The following is a 20,981-nucleotide window of genomic DNA, read 5'->3' on the forward strand; positions in this document are numbered from 1 at the left end:
ACTGTTTTACATATTATTCTATAGTACAGCATTTATATTTATATAGTGAAAACACGTGATTTTTTGATGTTTGTCTATTACTTCATTGCTGTTATATGAATGGCTGTGGGGGAGGTCTTTGTTAACTAGGTGTAAAATTTGTGAAAATACAGTTAAAAAGTCCAAAATTGATGCTCTCCTTCTCATTTTCCAAAGTTGTCCAGTGGGCCTGATTGGAGTCCAATTCTGGCTCCCTAGGCCTTATGTTTCACCCCTGTTTTAACAGAAAAGTTTGTCAAAATGTGCCCATTTTTGCATGTGGCAAAAACGAAACCCTAACCCGGGTGTAGTTAGTCCACCGGCGATTTGATGGGTGTTAAGCAGTAAATTTATCACCGTTGTTTTGCTTGTTATTTTTGTACATTGTTCCGAGTGCATCCTGGTTTTTCAAAAGCTACACCAGAGAGGAAGAATATCTCTCTGTGGATCTCGTGACTGGAAGGAATAGGGGCGCATAAAATGAAGCTGCTTGGTAGCAGAAAATCGGGAGAAAAAGAAAGATGGATAACCAGCTAGGCCGTATAGCTACTAGCTGCTAGTCTCTAAAGCTGCTTCCTTGTGTGCCCTGACTTGTGTGTCAGCTCGCTTTCTCTCGAAGATTAATGACCTTCCTGTTTTCAGCTACAATATCCCCCCACAGAGTTTTCAGTGCAGTTTGCTTTGACATGAAGTGCATTTAAAAAAAAAAGGAAAGGAAAGAAAGAAAATGCTGCAGAATTTACTGTTGGAGGCAAAGCGTCAAAGATATGCATGTGGGAGGAATTCACTCACACATGAAATGACATGAAATGTGAGTTGGTAAAAGCAATAACACTCAAGTTTTTACTATTACTACTCCACCTCTTTTTACTATGACTAACACGTTTACTGCTATGACTGCCATCACTTTCAGTATTTCTCACATCAGCTGCTATTTTCTGTACTTAGACCTTTGTTCAGACTAGTCATGCTCGAGCTAACCCCTGACTGAATTCAGTGTTTTCAGTTGGTGGACAGAGGTTTCTGTGTCCTAACTACTAATGGTAAGCTTTTCTGTTGGAATGTGTGACACTCACACACTCACTGGTTTGCTATGGATGGGTATACACACACACATACACATTAAAGGGTTGGGGAAACTCCTCATTAAACACATAACTGAGTACGGTCTAAGATACATCTAAAATAGTTGTTTTAGCCTCAAATAATGGCTTTATTTTCCTTTCAACTTCGGTTTAAGTCCATTATCATATATAATTTTGGTAATCTGCCTCTTGCCTGTTTTTGGCATTCGTACTCTGATTTGTTAATCCGTTATAGAACATGGGCAGTAAAGTCAGGGACTTGAGAGAGAAAAACAATTCATGTCAGAAGTTATGAAACAAGGAAAACAGAGAAAAGTTCCCAAATGAAAGAGAAACAGAGCAAGAACGAGAGAGAGAACAACAACTTCTTTCCTGTAAGTCACCTGACACTGGAGGCGTTACAGCAGTCGTGAATAAACATACCTCCCTCCCTCCCTTTCTTTCTCTTTGTCTCTGTTTTTCTGTATGGCTCTCTCACCCATGCTCAAGTCAAGTCACAAGCCCTCTCTTTGCAAGATGAGAAGTTTTGTGCAGAGCGACCTAACTTTTTTCTATTTATAGAGCTGTCTCTCAAAATCCTTCAGTCACTGGACAGAAAATAAAAAAGCGGTGTTATTTTGTTTGGGGAAAATGGCAACTTGGAAATGTCTTTTATTTAAAGATCATACTTTGCATTTTGTGTTTTGAAAAAGTCAAAAAAATGTGTCTGTTTTACAAGAAATGGTCACCTTGCTCTTGGATCTCAACCTCGAGCTTACTCCTCCTCAATGAAACGAGGAATAAAAAAGCAGAAATCGTTTCCTGAAACTGAGGTACTGCAGTTTTTACCAATGTGGCTTTTTTCTGCTGTGGATTAACGCTGACAGTACTGCGTGCTGTACGCTGGTTAGATATTTACAGCAGTAATTGAGTCTAATTTAAGTAATTTAAGTCTACTGTAATAAACCATTATAATAAAAATTAATTTTTGGAATAACAGTAGAGCTTTATGGCACAGAGGTAAGAGATATATTAGACATGGCTATTAGCAGGAAACGTTTGAATGTTTTGGTGATGGAAATATGACGATAAGAAATATATTAAATATAGTCTGGTTGACCCTTCCATCACAACGCTCATAAAAACTGGAGGATTATCTTGATTTGCCAATAAAAATACCAATTTCCAGCCAAAACGTGGTATACACTATAGAGAGTGCGTACAGTAATAGAACATGACTAACTTGACTTTTAAGAATGGCAATATGAAGAGAAGGAAGAAATCCGACCGTTATGAGCAGATGTTTGCATTCACAGCAGCCTGAGGTGTGCGGATTTGATCTCACTGCATGACTAATGGGCGGGATGTGAAACCATCCGGTTGAAATAGCCTGAATTATCCAATCACAGCTGAACGAGAACGAATGTAAAAGTATAATGTGAAGAGTAACTTCTTCTAGATGGTGTCTCTGTTGCTCTAAATACTGTATATAACAGATGGATGCATCTGTCTGCTGTCTGTGTTTTGGTCACTGCCATGTTGAATTTTGGAGCAGGAGTGAAACGCTACGTCCAGATGAACAGAATCAACTTCTTCGGATTTCCTTAACTGGACCCTATCAAAATAGCTGCTTACTAGCAGTGTTGGGCAAGTTACTTTGAAAAAGTAATTAATTATAGTTACTAGTTACTTCTTCAAAAAAGTAACTGAGTTACAATATTCTAAAAGTAATTAATTACTTGAAAAGTAACTATTGCGTTACTTGTTTAACCCTCTGGGGTCCAGAGTATAATTGGCCATTTGTAACTACTTTTGATTTTCCCTCCACAATTTCCCTTTAAAAACTGTTTACTTTGCCTTGTTTGGCATCATTCTTTTCAGCACAACCTCACGTGTCTGAATTTACAGTTATTTTATCATTTTGACATACATTATAAACACAATTGAAATAAAATCAGACAGAAAACCTAAAATCAGAGTAGAAAAAGTTATATTTTTTTACTGTAACAACCACAAACATGTTTAATGAATCATATTTCATAACTTTAAATGCAAATATAAATGGTCAGCTTTAAAAAAAGTTTTGCAAACAACAAAGGTATTTGCAGCCATGTACCTTTTTTTTTTTTTTTAAATAACCACTTCAAACTATTTACATAACAACCAGCTGTTCAATAAGATGCCACACAAATTATTTGTGCCACACCAAAAAAATAATTTCTGTCCACTATAAAGGAGAACATCACAGCCTGATACCTGCAGGTCTGACAGCAGCAGGTTTATCACTCCTGTTTCTACCTGGAGACAGCAGTCGCCTCATTGTTCTAACACACAACACAAAACTATCCACAACACACTAACTACACAAGACAACACATGAACTACACACTCCAAACACGCTAAACGTCACAAATCTCTCACATCTCAAAACTCGCTCTCTCTCTTTTTTGCTGTCACTCCTAAAACGTCCCCCTCTTCCTAAACAACCAAATGTCATTTCTTGATTGGTCGACATGGTGCATTTTTCCACCAACACAAATGGGCTGTTTTTTGTTTTTTGTTTGCTCATAAGCAGAGAGTGCTCGCTGCGCTGTCCTTAGACAGTAAACGTGACGAAACTATTGAGGAAAAAATGCCGCATATATATTGTTTATCATGACTCTGGTTTTACGTGGCCTATCAACACAATTTAAAAACTGGTATATATCACCTTGTTGCTTTGTCATCTTGAAGTGGTCATGTGATTGGCTTACCACGACTACTTTATTCTTCCTCAGTCAAACAGCAGCACTCATGGATTGTTTTGCCCCCTTAGCTCCAGGTGTTGTGCCAAAAAGTGATCGTCTGCCAGAAAGTGATTGCCGCCGTCGGGAGCGCACAGCTGCTTAAAGCTGTAGCGCCCAGATTACTTACAGCTACTTCCGTGCAACTGATATAAGATGCGGTAAGCTGAACACAGCTTCAGCCGTCTGTTTGTTGAAAAATAGTAACGCGACCGCATTTTCTTGTTAGTAACGGTAACGGCGTTGTAACGATAGGAATAGTAATTAGTTAGATTACTCGTTCTTGAAAAAAGTAACGCCGTTAATTGTAACGCCGTTACCTGTAATGCCGTTATTCCCATCATTGCTTACTAGTATCCACCCATTCATGTACACACATTGGCAGAAACTCAGGGATCAGTATCTTGTCCTTAGATACTCTGATATGCATGATGGAGTAGCCAACGAATCAATCCATGAGTTTTGTAGTTTGTTTTTTTAATAACAGAATTCAAACCACAAGAATGAAGCATGAACTTATTGAATGAGGCGTTCCACACAGAACAATTCCAGCAAAATGCTCTAAGTCAGCAGTTTAATGTCAGACAATATTTTCACAGACCGGCCATTAAGGTGTTGCGGATAAATGCAACAAAATAAAATAATTCGACCAAGACAAAAACTGTGGTATTTTGTAAATATAATAATAAACACAAATTAACTGTGTAATTCTGTAACTTTATTAGCAGCGTCCTCCTGAAATGCGGCAACAACATTGAGAGTAAAGTCCTCCTCTCTGCCCCTTAATGCTCTCTGGTCGCTATGGTAACGTGTAAATATTTATTTCAATATATGACACACGTATACAACACAGGAAAAGACCCAGGGAAACCGAGTTTAGGATAAAAACCCTGAAAACCATAAATTTCACACCTGAGACTCTCGCGGCCTGGTACCAAACGACTCACGGACCGGTCCGAGGCCCGGGGGTTGGGGACCGCTGCTCTAAGTCAGCGGTCCCCAACCTTTTTTGCGCCACGGACTGGTTTATGCCCGACATTATTTTCATGGACCGGCCTTTAAGGTGTCGCAGATAAATACAAAAAAAAAAAAAAAAATAGTACCGGTACTGAAAAAAGAAGATTTATTCATAACACACATGAAAAGACCCAGGAAAACCGAGTTAACGATAAAAACGATAACAAAATAATGCTGAAAACCGATAAAACCCTGAAAACCACACATTTCACACCTGAGCCTCAACTCTCGCGGCCCGGTACCAACCGACTAACGGACCGGTACCGGTCCGTGGCCCGAGGGTTGGGGACCGCTGCCCTAAGTGACTTCTAAGTTCAGTGAATTTAATTAGTTACCACAAAGCGATAAGCTATAGTTTCTTTATTGTGACACCTGTCAAACCACCATTGATGTGAGTGAGGAAACTATCCGTTCAGACCAAATGGAGAAACTGAACCATCTCCTCTGGACTCCTCCTCGCCATCCTGATGCTGGTGGGAGGCTAAAATCCAGCCCGAGCTGGTTAGTTCTCCTGTTCGTCCTTTGCAGAGCTGAGAACTTTCCCCATCATTGCGTGTACTTTCATCCACTACCTGTTTAACTGCATTTTCAGAATGAACACCTTAATGAGTCACTATCCAGTATAAAGTGGTAATACTCAACGCTTGCTGGTTAGCTTTAATAGCCTTCTCATAATCGTTTACACAACATCATAGCTGTTAAGTCTTCACTTTCTCCTGATAAATTTTGTTAATTTCATTAGAATTTTTGAATTTTTCTTTTTTTTAAATTATTATTAAATGTTTTTACATATTTTAGCTCATCTTTATTTAAGCCTACGTAGTCTATTTTCATGAATGAAACTGATTTGGACTGCTTGGCCAACAGTGTAGCTATAAAACCTGACAGCTGAGCTTTTGCACTAAAACCAGTGGCAGCTGTGGTTTCTCAGTTACAGTATCTCAAGATAATTAATCCCGTAATCGTGAAATAAACTGTTTGCCCGGGATCACCGCTTAATTGTCCAATTTAGTTTAGATAACAAACTTTATCCTAAGGATAAAGGGAAGAGCTCTTTAATGAAAGCAGCTTGTAAAGGTCATGGTGTACAGAAGCTTGTTGTCCCAAGATAAGCACACATTTATCTTATTTAGACAACAGTTTTTTTATTATGTAGCAACAGCGCAGTAAGTCAAGTGCAGTCAAGTCATAGGCTTAAAAAGACTAAAAAGCCCCATTTGTCATCTCTGTGGATACGTAATGATATAATTGGGTCATGTCAACCATGAGATTGCAGTTTCAAATCATGTGAGACGCCTAAAGATTTGTGTTCTCTTTTGATGTGAGGGTTGCTCTGTGATTGAAGAACAGTAGGATGCAGTGCAACAAGTCCTAAAAGCCTGCTCGCACTCGTGTATTTTTTCCCTGCTGCACTCATACAGCAGTACGGACTGGCTCCTAAATTTTCTACTCGGAGATTCAACATTTTATTAATGCTCTTCTGACTATACCATTAATTGTAGATCTCATTAATGCTCATTTGGCTTGTGACAGCCTCCGTATAACATCGGCAGACATACGCTGCCATTGACTGTCACAGCAGCGTGCACAGATCACCAGCATTATAAGAAAAACCATCAGGGAGTTTAAGCGCCATGACTGCATTTTGGAAGCATATTCGACTAAAATGGAAGCACTGCAGGAGGCCGAGTCGCCTTGCTTACTTGTACTTCCCCTTTTGAAGTGCATGAGTCAAGGCACTTAACAAGTGTTTGAAGTCTCAATGTAATGAGGAGAAAAAAGATGATGAAGTGTGTGTGTGAGAGAGTGAGAGAGGGAGGAACAGGCTCTGTCCACCTTTGTGTGGGCGGTTATATCAGTTTAGACTGTATAGCACAAAATTGTGCCACTAACTGTGGATATATCACATCAGGGATAAAGGATTTTGTGTGTATGCACGTGACCGAGGTAACAGCTGTGTCTGGGCCAAAGAGGGGGCAACGGTGGACTCTGATAAAGAGACGGGGCAAAGAGACAATGAGAGAGAAGAGGAGGAGGTAGAGACAAAGAGGGAGAATGGGAAAGAAAGCAGATGGGTGTTTTTTGGTGTGGAGCCCTTCCCCTCCCTGCTCCCCCCCCACCCCAATGTTTTCTCCATGTTGGGCCTGTGTGCCACACCCATGTCTAATAGTGTTAATAATATTCTCTTCACACACCCTCCCCAAATCTGTCAGCACTCACGGATGTTTCTGCTGGTTTTACTCTTCTTCATTTTAAGACGTAAACTTAAAGGGGAGAAGAGCAGCCAATGATGATCAGCGGTGTAGTTTCCACTTGTGATAGAACGTAAACATTCTGTTACACAGTAAATCACAATTACATTAGATTAAGGCCCACTTGTGTGGGATGACAGAGTAATAATCCTTTACGATAACAAACAATGGGGACACTGTAATGTAGTTCACCACAAGCCATTTGCTTGTTCGAGGCAATGGTACTGGTCTTTATATGAATTATATTTGATAGAAGATGTAATAATTACCATATAACTACATCTGGTTCATGCACTGGCTATTAAAGTTGGCATTGACGTGTGAAGGGCGAACCCAATGCAGAAGTGTCTTGAACCTACATTCTTTTTAATGACCAGCAGGGGGCGAATACCGTGGTTGCAAAAAACCCGCAGGTTTTGTAGAAGTCTCTGAGAAAACAGTCCTTTGCTCTCTTGCTATATGATCCCAGTAAAAAACGTCCTTTAAATGTCCAAGTCTTAATAAATTTTGATGGTCATTTTATTATAACAACACAAAAAAACCTGTTATCTAATTTGGTAACGACTTATCACAAGATTTGCGTTTATAGTCAGATCTCCTCTTGACTTCTAGTTTGAAAAAGTGAAGAGGGCAATGGTGGAAACACTCAGCTCAAGGCTTCACAGCAAAACGTAACAAACCAATGGTTGACCTCACAGTGCACATCTCCATCTTTTATATACAGCCTATTAGTGACGACAGATGACGCACTCAAAAACTATATCATTGTTGAGTTAATTATCAAGTCGCTGAATGAAAAAAGCACTGAAGATTTAGTATTTATTGATTTGTTTATTGAAGACCAATTAAAAATAACTCAAAATGACAGTTCATTGAATTCCATTCACAAGAATCGAAATTCTTATCCTTATTATCCTGATTCTTTTTCACCCACTCTGGAAGCTGACCCAAATATCAGTTGGCTGATAGTGACAGCGACTGATCGCATTTGTCTCTATGCAGGAAAACTTGTGTATAGAATATAATGCATTCAGAGGGTAATTTTAGAAACACAAATGCACAAATCTGACTGTTTCCACATTTGTAGCTGTGGCACATTCAGTAGAGCGTCAGTCAAAGATGAGAAGACAGGTGTTGTCTTCACTAGTTTATGATGTACATTGGTGGAAATTGCTGGAGCCTATCCCAGCTTAAATAGGGTGAAAGGTGGGCTACATGCTGGATAGGTTGGCAGTCCATTACGGGATTAACACAGAGAGATAAACAACCAAACTCTTACAATTTGATATATCAATATCAGAATTTTCCACCCCGTTAAAATAAGCAAATGAAGTATCAGATGGACTCTTGTAGTAGTAACAGCAATTGTAGCAGTAATAACTGGAAATGTACAGTAGGCTGTTGTTGTAATGGTTGTAGTAATACAAGTAGCAGAGGTGTTGAAGTGTTCAGCAGGCACAGCAATGTGCCTTTAACACAGCAACTAAACTCAAGACTGCTCGCCATGCAGGACCGCATTTACTTCAGTGAATAAGTCACCAGCAGATGGTTGGAAGTTGCTGTGATACTTCCTGTATTAATAAGAAAAATACACAACTGAGGACATAATCAATACATTGTTCACGTCAACGGCACTTATGAGTGACACACGAGTGTGAATCAACTGTTGTGCTCGGTGGCATTTTTCAGCTCGTGTGTCTGTATGAATTCAGAGAGCCTGATGATATGACCATGCACCTCGTGTTGTCCTGCTGAGTATAAATGGAACATGATGTTCGTGATCTAATTCTGGTGACTGCCATAATCCCTGTGTTACCACCCAAAGGTGCAACACAGTGATGGATGAAAGCGCGGTGATGGATGGATGCAGCTTCATGCGCTGGGTGTTGAGTTGGACCAGTGAACTCACCGTGAGTCAGGTTCACAGTTATAGTGGCACACACACACGCACACACACAACCTGATATGTGATGAGTAAGTTATCTAGTTCATGGTCTGACATGAGAACCTTGGAAAAAATGAAATAATTGAATGGCAGGAAAATATGTAGAATCGGAGAGACAAAAACAGAGGCACAGGAAGAAAATTAAGGTTAAGGCATCAGCAAAAAGTTTTACTCAGTAAGGGAAATAAAAGAGCAAAGGAGAAATAAATAGATAAATGAGGGAGGGAGGAATATTGTGGGTGCAGCTCTCTCCAGTTGGTGTTGCTATGGCCCTGCCCTCCCTGCTCACTGAGCCATTTCCTGTTTTTGACCTGAAATCTTTATTTAGAGCCATCCCTCCTCGCTGCTCTGCATTCATGAGTCAACTCAGAGTCCAGAGAGATGAACGCGCTACTAAAATCAGATCTCCATTCACCACAGAAACGACGTATGCACCCTGGCTAACCCACTGGTTGTCTGTACAGCAGCCGGGGCTTCATTCGGGTCTGTGTGCATGATTAAGAAACAATAGGATACATCCTTGTTGCCAAAAATAACCTCTGTCTGATCCGTTGTTTCCACAAGTTCTTCAGTGCTGAATCATTGAACAAGTTCGTTTAAATAATACTGTACTTTGTATGCCTCTCAGCACTTATCTAAGCATGAATTTAGACCCTGTTATGCCAGAATTATAAATGAAGCAAGTGGAACATTACATGGTGGAATCAATGGAAGTTGTGTAAAAAGTCGCAGAAGCAAAAGCATTTGATTGTGTATTGAACTGTGATGTCTTTGGAGTTGTGAGAGAAAAGAGACCCCAAAACCTTGGAGTGTTGTTTGTCATTCACTCTTATGTCCTATAATCTGGTATACAGAAGAGAAAGAACTAGAAAGTTGATAGGAGGGAAAGTTTAGAATTTGTGTCGTGAAATTTTCATTGAATATCTGCTAATTACCAGCCAGAGCTTGTTACTGAGTGAAGAGATGTACGAGCCTGAGAAGAAAACGACACAGTGATGTAAGCCGCACAAGACAGAGCTCAGGGAGCTTCTAGCAAATGAAGACCGTAAAGAAAAGACGAACGTAGCTGCGGTGGCATCACAAATTGGTTTAAAGTCTTGATCTGCCATTTTAGGTATCAGATTCTTGTTGTTTTCTTTTTCTTTTTTTGCAAACTAAACATAACCAAATTTGGAAAACAGTGTGGAGCTGTTTGTATCAGCTGATACTATCATTGGCTGGCTAGCTTCGTTGGCAGGATCAGGGAGTAATTCAGTGTATAAGTGCAATTGCTTTTGCCAGTGTTAGCTGCTGTTAGCCTCTGTTAGCTGCAGTTAGTGATACATTTCTTAAAGTGGATCTAGCATTGTTGCACTCGGACATGTATATCGCAAATAAACTCTTATGTTATCAAACAAAACTGCAGTTTTGAATATTAGCTTGCATAATGTTTAGCCTGCATGTTGTCAACTGTCTAAAGACAGATGGGTCTCGTGTCTAGTCTGCAGGTGGCGTTGCCTCTTTCATTTGTGTTTTTGCATCTTTGGTAACGGGGACGCTATCTCAGATTATAAAACATATGTGTTTTATTTTCCTGAATGGTATGCGAGCACCTAAGAGATCTCATCTCCTCTGCCTTTGGCGTAATGCGTGTATACATGTAGTAGCCACGTGCATAATATGCGATTGGCAGAACAGCGATGTCCACTGCTATCAAGATAGCTTTACTAGATTATTTCTAGGTTTATGACAATTAATCAGTTTGCTGGAAAACATTGTTACAGACTCATCACTTTTTTAATTATTATTATTAAATAACCAAAAAATAACTTGATTGCCATTTTTTAAATTTCTCAGTTAGACTAACCTGTTTCATATAACATGTGGTTTAAAAAAAATCATTAAAAAAAAAACCTGATAGCCAAAATGGCGAGCTTAAACTTACAGGACGGGACTTTACTAAACAATGAGTGACACTGTAATTTGTGTCCACCTATATTTACAGCCTCTTTGCTGCTTGTTATAATTGAGCTGTAGCATAGCTTACATTGTCATCACCAAAGTTTCTAAACCAAATATCTTGAAAAGATGCACAGGTGACTTTTATTGTGTACTTCCTGGTGTGAGCAGCGTACCTTAAAGGTTTAATTCCTGTTTTGCCACCTTTAAAACCACAGAAACTGACAGTTGGTATCTGGAAACACTGAGGTCCAGTAGATGGAAATACAACAAGTTGATTAAAGGCTGCCCTAGGAACATGCCGCCTGTCTTAAAAAAGTGTTATGAGGCTATATTAGGGCACAACTGGGCAGCGTGCAACAGAGGGCATCGGGGCCACAAACGGTCTGTGTGCCCATTTTGTGCCTCAGGATGCGCCGGTGAACTGGTGTTTTTGTCTGCACGGAGCAGACTGCCGGGTTTTGTTTGAGTTTACCGGACATCACCCTGCCATCTGCTGCAGAGTAGCATGGATGTCAGTAACCAGCCAAAAGGCACCGGCCGTGCACTCTTCATTTTCGTCACCACTGACTACTGTTGTATTAATCAAGGAATAAATGAATGAATTTCATCTTTTTAATGCATTCGACAATATGAAATAGCGAAAAAAATCTGAAACGGGTAATTAAAATGCTTATATATAAGAAGCCTTGACAATGCATTAATTTCGTTTCTAATGTTATTAATGTTTAATTAACTAGTCTTACACTGAGTGGGAGCGAGAACGCACAGCGGTAAGACATTGTGTGTGTTTGTGTGTGTGAGAGAGAGCGAGTGAGTGTGTGGGTGGAAGGGTGGGCGGGGCAAAGTTGACGATGCTGCCTTTCGGGGCAGCTGTTCGGTTTCAGCTTCTCTTGTGGCGTTCAAGTGTTCCTCGTAAATATATGAACCATGACAAAAATGGATTCTGGCATTAGGGTAATTATGCAGTTGTTAAATTAAAGTGGCATCGGGAGTGTAACTGATGCTCAGTGGAAAGCCACTTTCAGAAACTCAATTCCATCTAACAAGGAAAGAAAGCGTATTTGTTAAGGGCTGTATATTCTTACTGCACATTTTGTCGATCCGTCAAAGTGAAACTTTTAAAAAGAAAATATATCAGCCCTCTTAAGTATCCGATAGTAGATTTTCATGTGTGCCACATAACCCTAACAAACTCGTTTTCTTTGGGCAAATGACACTAAAGTGCGGGACATTAGCGCACGTGCTTTTCACCTCGCGAGCGGGTCCGGCAGCTCTTGAAGGCAGCAGCGTTCCTGTAAGCGGAGGCAGTTTTCTCCTCCTATCAGCGCCATTGTGTGACAGAGTCTCCGGGAGCTCGGACGGACTGGTTTTCTGTAGGCGACGGGACTGTTTAAATACCCTCCATGTTACTCTTTAAACACCCGGCGGACCTGGATGCGGTAAGACGTCGTTTCTCACATTTTAAAGAGCAAAGCAAAAAACACGCCGAACAAGTATGTTAAATTTCGGCGTGACTGTGTAATTTATTGGTAATGAATAATAGAAACGATGAGGGCTAGTGTTTCAGGGCTGCTGCGGGGTAGCTGAGTCTTGTTGAAAAAAGTTTCACTATTAATATTTGCAATTACCAGTTCCCTCTGTACTTCCACGGACCGTCCTTCTCTCTGTTATACAAACTCAGTCCAGCTGACAGAGTCGAGCCAGCAGCCGCCACTTCTGAGTTGGTCTGTCCGATAAACTTTTCAGTCCTCAAAATACACTGAAGGCTTTCACTGAAGAAAAACGTGAAATAAATAAACAGGTTATCTTTGACTACTGTTTATCTACAGTTAATTTGAACATTTGGCTGTAAAAAATGACACAAGTCGGTGTCAACACACTTACGTTTAAATGGCAATCAAACAAACATGTAAAGTCAACTTAGTAGAAGTGAGTTGACAACGACAAGACATAAAAGTCAGGTTTGATGTTTGAGTATATTTCAATGGTATTTATTTTATAATGTGTTTATATATACACACACACAAACACACACACACACACACACACACACACACATATATATGTGTGTATATACACAACACATACATATATATACATATATATATATATATATATATATATATATATATATGTATGTGTGTGTGTGTATGTATATATATATATATATATACGTGTGTGTATATATATATTTATATATATGTGTGTGTGTGTGTGTGTGTGTGTGTGTGTATACACACATGCCACTCTTCCACTTCCTCGTAATCCCGTCGTACAAAAAATGGCTGGAGTTCGGCAACGTTCAGCAGAGGGCGCTGAGGAGCCAGTCCTCAATCTATTGGGTGAGCTACTTGAATAAATTATTTAAATAAAGTAATTAATTACATTGGCTTCTTAAGGAAAAGGACACATTTTAATTTGGACAAAAAGACACTTAAGTCCTTTTGGCTTTCCTAATAGGAAGCTACTAGCATTCTTCTATTCCATGCTGATTGATCCATTAAAGGATTTATGAAATGATAAACAATGGCTAGACATGTAGAACTGTGAAGAAATTGATCTATGTCTAAGCAGCAGCTGGTTGTGGTTGCTGGTTCGTGTCTTAAGTGAAAATCGTAGAGTGGCTCTTGGACTGTGACATGTCTTAACACTCCCAGAAAGGCTTTTTGGTGAAATCAAAACCTGGAAACAAAACAAAGTTTCAGCTCCATAGGGCTCCCACTCATTCTGGACTATCTCGTGAGCCCCCCGCTACGATATCCTGCTATTGGCTACCTTTGTTAGACGTAGTGTTGGACACCAGCGAAGCAGTGAACTGTGTTTCTTAAACCTAAGTAAGTGTAGCTGTTGTGGTAAAGTTGAGGGGCCTCTAACTTTCGTAACAAGCACCACAACACATACGAGAACTCCCCTAATGACAGCAGCTCCTCACTTTTTGGTTGTAACCTGCAAGCTGTGCATCAGGCATGTCAGAGGTACTTACTTTGCGCTCACGAGTACCCACAACATAGACCTAGCATCAGACCACAGACAGTCAGCAGATGTGCTGCAGAGTTATACAACTGTAAATGAGCAGAAAACCACACAGGGGGAGAGAGGAAAGCCTAGTTTTACTGAATGGGGAAGTCCTCAGGAGGTCCCCAAATTCCAGGTAGGGTCTAGAGTCCATTTAATATTTCCAAATTGTACTATTTGGTTTACTGGAGCATTTCCAGTTCCGGAAAAAACAATCCTGATTTTATTTTTGCACCCAGGCAGCTCGTTCAGCTCATGCTGCCATCTCCAGAACAAATGCATCAGCATCGAGCTGGGAGGAAAACATTAAAGCTCAGAGAGCCTGGATGTTGCAGAAGACATGACAGCTGCAGGCTTTTATTTTGAATCTGTAAGACCTGATAATAACAGAGTTTGATGCATGAGGGGTGGTTAATGTAGGTGAGCTGTATACCTTTAGCATGCGTGAGCGGTGCAGTAGCAAGGCTTGGTTTGTGCTGATGAGGATTATATTCAAGTAATACGGCTGCTGTCTGCAGTTGAAACGATGACACTCGCAGTACTGAAGCTGGTGCTGCTGTAACAAGGTGGGCACTGTGGTAAAAAGGCAGATTTTTGCCATGATGTGGCGCGTGCTGCAGTAATAAGGCACATACTGCAGTAATAAGGTGGGTACTACTTCACACCCGATGACCAGACATGTCAACGCTGTAGATTTCTGCAGTTTCAGAGGCTTTGTCACTGGAAGTGTCAAGCTGTTTTCTCCCTCGGTGGCTCAGTGGAGAGAGTGGAGCGCTCAACAGCATGTAGACATGTCTGCTGACCTAAATCTGCTCTCTTCTTCTGCCTTTTATTTATAGACTTAAGTGTGCGTCTGTGTGTGTGTGTGTGTGAGAGAGAGAGAGACAGACAGAGAGAGTCAGTTTGTGCGTGAATATAAAAAATTACCAGAAATTTGAGAAACACACGCTCACTTTTTGTGCTTGTTCATTGTGTGCTACTGCATAGTTCTTTAGGAAGTGGAAAATGGTGAACTGTCCCTTTAACAGAAGTGAGCAAAGTTATGATGTTATATAAAAAAGGCACCTGACATAGCTGTCTTTTATGATTGACATAGGGTCCAGTGTACTGACTGGGGGGCCCTGAGTGGCAAAGCCCCTCTGAAATGTGTCATATCAGTTCAGCTATGTGCAGAAATTAGGGAAGGAAACAAGGAGGCTGGATCCCCTTTTTCTGGGAAAAACTGTGAATGCATTTTTTTTTTTATTAATATAAAAAGGTTTGACACCTGTTGAAGAAGTTTTGGTTTCCCATAAAAAGGAAAATCACCTGGATTGAGACACAAAACATGCTTTAAACGCTCCTGTGGATTTAAGCTTTAATATATTCTTAGTTGCTAGTTACACCTACATTGATAACAAGGTTTTATGTGCTACGTGTTCTATTTTTTGCACCTCATATTATAATCTAATCCAAACTTCAACTAAATACTACCAGCTACGTGTGTCTAATAAACAAGCTACTGAATATAGCTTCATCATGAGTCCAGGGGGAAGAAAGTGACTCTGTTGCTTTATCCTTGAACTTAGGACTTCTTTTTCACTGTTCTTTTACCTTAACACTGCGAGTAATGTTGGTGAGCTGAACTAGAGCATGTGAAAAATATCTGAAGTAACTTTAGACTTTTCAAACACTGTGAATGTGTGACTTTGATTTATGTAGTCAAACATGAATCTGATGCATTTAAAGCCCAGAAATGAAGTATTTGTGGCGTCAGCGAGGTCCTCAAGACTTTTTCTTTTAGCATCACTTCACAAAAAGGGTTAAAATGCAACCTGTGCTTGCCGTGCCAGTACTCTCTCACACACACATGCGCACACACGCCGGTGCTTCTTTATTAATGGGATGTTGCATGTTGTCCAGTTGGAGCTGCAGTGTTTTGTAACCATGTCCGTCATTATGTAAGAGATCGTAGTGAATTCCCTGTCTGATACCCAGCTGACCTCTGTCATGTGAGTGTTTATGATCACTATGAGACACACAGATACACACACGCACACACACACACACACACACAGATGGACATTGTTTCCAGCAGTATGATTGGCTTATTTATTTTGCTTTGGACGCTCTACTACCATCTGTCCTCCCTCCTTGTTGTTCCACAGAAGCGCTCAGGAACATTTTTTTTCCCAGGGATTTGAAAATAAAAGTGTTTTCCAGATTAAGGATGTCTTGTATAAATGGAATTTCAGTTTATTGTTAGATAATTTGCCAATTTGTTGGGCCACGACTGACCTCTTATTCAAAATATTATGATAAAATTACACTGCACAATTGCACTTGAATTTGCTGGAGGTGAAATCACAAATGGAATGACCTTCGCTTCTGTAATCAACCTTTTTTCACCTTCTCCACATCTTCTTTTTAAACCACATGTGCAAGGTGAACCTTGACTTACTTAATGAAAAGTATTTTGGGGAATGACATACGTGTGTTTTCTTCTTTTATTAGAGGTCAATGAAAAAGAGAACATTTAAGGGAGAAGAAAAGGCAGCAAGGCGTTGATAAGGATTTTCAATGATTGTCGATGCTTATGAGTAATTGGGGCACACCTCAGCGCATGTGTGCAAGCACTCAAATATGTCAGAAAACCGGTATTCTTGCAGTAGTAGACAGAGCAGGAGCAGTATCAGCTGTAGTAGCTTGTATCGTCATAGTGTAATTGTATCTTAAGTTGCGTGTGGAAGTGTAGAAGCTGGTGAGCGTAGTCAGTCTGGTCAGGCCAGAACTACACCATCTCTTCCTCTGGGTTTTGTCTGGAATGTGTTTACTAGTTCTGCATTGTGTGTGTGTGTGTGTGTGTGTGTGTGTGTGTGTGTGTGTGTGAGTGTGAGTGAGAGAGGAAAAAAGAGGGAGACACAGAGGAGTGAGTTGGACAGCGTCGTCCTCATGTGCAGAGCTGGGTGCATTACAGTGAGGAAGAACGGGATGGCGCAGTCACGCCTGCAGACTGCTGTCGAACACGCGTCCAACTTTGACTGCTTTCTTGCTCGACCTGCAGCAGTGTAGTGGAGTGTTTGCACTTTGTGCATCTAGAGAACCTGAAATAGCCCGATGTGGAGGTGAGGGGGTGGGAGGGGTGGATGCGCAGCTGAGGCATGGAAACCAGCGTATCCGGTTACAGGATCATAATATCACTGCAGAGTCCATCCACTAGCACTGCACTACTGCACAACACACACTCACTACAGTCAGCTCTCGGAGTAACATGCACAGCCCGCATGTCTGTGCGTTTACAGGCTAACATGCACTTCCACACAGCAGAGCTCACCTCTGCGTGTAAAAAAAGCTCTACATGGTCCTTTACTGTGATTTTGGGCTTCGATTCATACTATGCTCTTTATTTGTTCATGCAAAGTCATCCCTTCTTATCGTCATCTTTTCCTCTTCACTTCATGTGATTGTTTTACTAGAAAGGCCACTTTTCTAAAAGCTTTGTCAGCTTTTAATGTAATCATATCTTTATCACACGCTTAGCTGCAGGCACCCACCAGATTGTAAATTTCACGTTAAGGTGCTATTTGATTGTAGTGTGGTTCTATCAGTTGCAGTAAATCCTTCCTTTATGAAGTAGACGAGCCTAAAGACATTCAGGGGGCCAGCCCAGTGTGTGGTTAGCTCCTGGTTTTGTATCAGGATATTTGGTGATATTTTACGCTGCAGGCAAAACCAAAGAAATGCTTCTTTTGACAAATGTTTTTCTCATGAATCTGATGACTCTGATAGGAGTAATTGTTTATGTATTGATTTGGATTTGTTTGGTATATTTTGCAAAGGCAAGGAGAAAAGGATTAAACGCAATAAATAAACAGATATTACTTAGATATTGGACTTTGAGTTAAGTTTTGTCTACTTTGTGTCGTCTGCCTCTGATATGATGATGGTGTTAACCTTTCACAGAGTATTGTTACTTCTGTAACTACTGATTTTGTTTTGCAACTCTGTATCAAATGTAATGTAGTGAGTACAAGGGGAAAATTTGTTCTATTTTTGACCTTCAGAACTGCAGCTTGTTGTATTTCTACTCAAAGCTTCTTTGCTTTGAAGGTCGGAATATACCTTTTACTATGTTTACCTCATGGGAAAAAGGTGGTTTTAATACCTTACTTTGCAAGACAGCTAACAGTGATTCACGTCATCACTATGACCTTGAATAAAGATCGCGGCTCCATTTTAGAGCGTAGCACTCCTCCACGGCTATGCATTATCACGTCGACTCATTTATGACCTGTTTTTCTTCCCCTCGTGCGGTCATATCTAGACATGGCTCATAGAGAGTAGGACGGTGCTGGGCCTGTGAACTTTGACAGCCGGCGGAACGGGGAGGTGGAGGGTGTGATGTAAATGCTGAAGGGCGGATGAAAAAGAACGACTGAGAAGAAGTAAAATTCCAGAAAGTGAGCGAAGAAGATGTGGAGTAGAAGGAAAGGGAAGAGGAGGATAATGAAGTGGAATGTAAGGGGTGGGGCACCTCTGGTATGTCAGCCCTGCACTCAGTGTGTGCGAATGTGTGTGTGTGTGAGCCTAAACACCCCACCATGACTCAGTGAGTCAGACATGCGCAGCTGCTTCAGCTCTCAATCACACACCCGCAAAATGCTTTGAAACTATCTCTGTTGCTCTCTCTTTGATTCTCTGTTTCTGTCTCTCTCTGACACTCTCTGATTCGCCATTTCCCTGGAAGATCCACAAGCAGCTGCAGTGGGTGGAGAGGCTGCTTTTTTAAATTAACACACACAAATGTTAAAAATCAGTCATTCATTTTTGAATGAACTCCCAACAATTTCTTTACTGCAGTAAAGAAACACATAGTTTACAAAATGTGTTGATTTTTCAAACTATTTCTTTGTGGATTAGTGTTGACACACAAAGACTGTTTAGAAAAGATTCATGTAGCTTCTGGGACTGGAAGGCGAAGACAATGCTGTGGTGCATTAATCCTGCATTCTTTCTATTGGCCAGCAGGGGGCAACTCCTCTGGTTTCAAAGAGTTTTGTTGAATAAGTCTATGGAAAACTGGCCCAACTAACACTCAATCATCGCGGTTTCAAAAAAATGGCAACACTGAAAATGCTCAAGTTGAGACGCCACAAACTAGCGGATGAAATCTTAGAGGTCCTCTCTCTACCAGCACAGAGCAAGCAAGGCTTAGCCTAACATCTTGAGGATAATTATAATTTTTTTTAAAAACAGAGTTTAAGAGACTACTTGAGAACACCTGATGCACATCATGAAGCTAATGAAGCATCTGCCCAAACTCAGACTGCTGAAAAGTGTGCCATGCAGACAGATAGAGCAAGCTTTTCCTCCAAGGCTGGCTACTTCTGGACTCTCTCTCACCTGGGGCTGAAGCAGTGGGGTGCTTAGTGGTCTCTCTTTCATCTGATGATGGCTGTCTAAACTATAGCAACCAGCCCAGCCTTTAATCCAGTGTGTCCTCCACAGCTCACAGGATTTTTAAATAGCAATGTTATTTTTCGTAACATGATCAAGAAAAGTCCTCATTTAATTTTTTTTGTGAACAGCTTTTGTTTTTGTTTTATTATCAAGGTCACTATGACATATATAACAAAGAAGTCTAAAATTAAAACAAAACTAAAAATGTAGTTTGTTTTCTTTGCTGTTTTTCAGATTTTTGTCCACATATATGATATACAAACTATGATTTAATAATAAAGACAATCCTACAGTTTTGAAATGTCTTGCTTTTGAGGGGAATGAGAATAAGTGAATAAGCCAGGACTAGTTCATACAAAATAAAATGTTAATACTTCTGATTCTCCACACTTGAAGAGCTGGCTGTCACAAGAATGGAGGAGATGTGATATCGTTTATAGGTGGAGAAATTCATAGTTTTCATACATGCACTCAAAAAAAATTGAATGAACATGAAACAATTAGGGAAAGGATTTTATTTATTTATTTTTATTACTTAGTTTTTAATAAAGGTTTTACATATTTTTATAACAGAAAAGGAAAACAACAAACAACCAAAAACAACAATAACAAAACAAGCAGTCGACTGAAAAGCACAGCTTTTTAGGGGGCAAAGGATTTTAATGTGATTAAATTGCTGTATTTTCGTTTTATACAATTCTGTTATTCCAACTTAAAGCATTTGAGTTGGACCAACTTAGTTAATTAATGATGAATCAACTTATTTACTGCAGTTGAGTCCAATTTAATAAAACTTTGTAATGTGCACCTTTTTTCCCTCCAGTTGAATGGATTTATAACAAATTTCACACAGCACTCACTCCATACTAAAAAAAGAAGTAGGGAAGTTATGATTTCAAGGCTTGATCGTGGCTTGGGGCGATCGTGGCTCAAGAGTTGGGAGTTTGCCTTGTAATCGGAAGGTTGCCGGTTCGAGCCCCGGCTCGGACAGTCTCGGTCGTTGTGTCCTTGGGCAAGACACTTCACCTACCGCTTACTGCTGTTGGCCAGAAGGGCCGATGGCGCGATATGGCAGCCTCGCTTCTGTCAGTCTGCCCCAGGGCAGCTGTGGCTACAACTGTAGCTTGCCTCCACCAGTGTGTGAATGTGAGAGTGAATGGGTGGATGACTGGACGTGTAAAGCGCTTTGGGGTCCCTAGGCGGGACTAGTAAAAGCGCTATACAAATACAGGCCATTTACCATTTGATACAGAATTTTCTTTACGTTTTTGTCCTTGGTGGGTGCATAGCCGCAATTATTTAAAACCAGATATATATGAAAATGGTCGTTGTCAGACTAAAAGACTTCTAACAGGTTAAACCACAATAAATAACCACAATAAATAGCGATAGCATGTAGCCTAACATCCTGTAACAACAGCGAAATGTTACCAACAACCTGTGTATGTTCACCCAACAGTCTGAACCAACAGATCTGTAAGGTCTCAATAATGACGCAACTGGGGTT

General features: G+C 40.4%; 1 protein-coding gene across 4 annotated transcripts in view; it reads left to right on the forward strand.

Moving 5' to 3' along the window:
* sertad2b (SERTA domain containing 2b) overlaps nucleotides 1–20,981 on the forward strand; it is a 43,317-nt gene that overhangs the window by 16,560 nt on the left and 5,776 nt on the right. The window contains exon 1 of one of the 4 annotated variants that reach the window (XM_035915444.2): nucleotides 9,425–9,562. The exons of 1 other annotated variant lie outside the window; for it this stretch is intronic. Coding sequence is in view for 1 of the 3 variants with exons in the window: in XM_006808070.3 (XP_006808133.2) it covers nucleotides 12,455–12,459 (5 nt within the window). In the remaining 2 variants the exon portion in view is untranslated. Of the gene's footprint in view, nucleotides 1–9,424; nucleotides 9,563–12,031; nucleotides 12,460–13,612; nucleotides 14,683–20,981 lie in introns of those variants that run through there. 2 more of the 4 variants (XM_006808070.3, XM_006808072.3) reach the window with 2 other exon arrangements.

Source organism: Neolamprologus brichardi, chromosome 13 (assembly GCF_056152115.1).
Source record: "Neolamprologus brichardi isolate AB-2024 chromosome 13, ASM5615211v1, whole genome shotgun sequence".
Classification (NCBI taxonomy): domain Eukaryota; kingdom Metazoa; phylum Chordata; class Actinopteri; order Cichliformes; family Cichlidae; genus Neolamprologus; species Neolamprologus brichardi.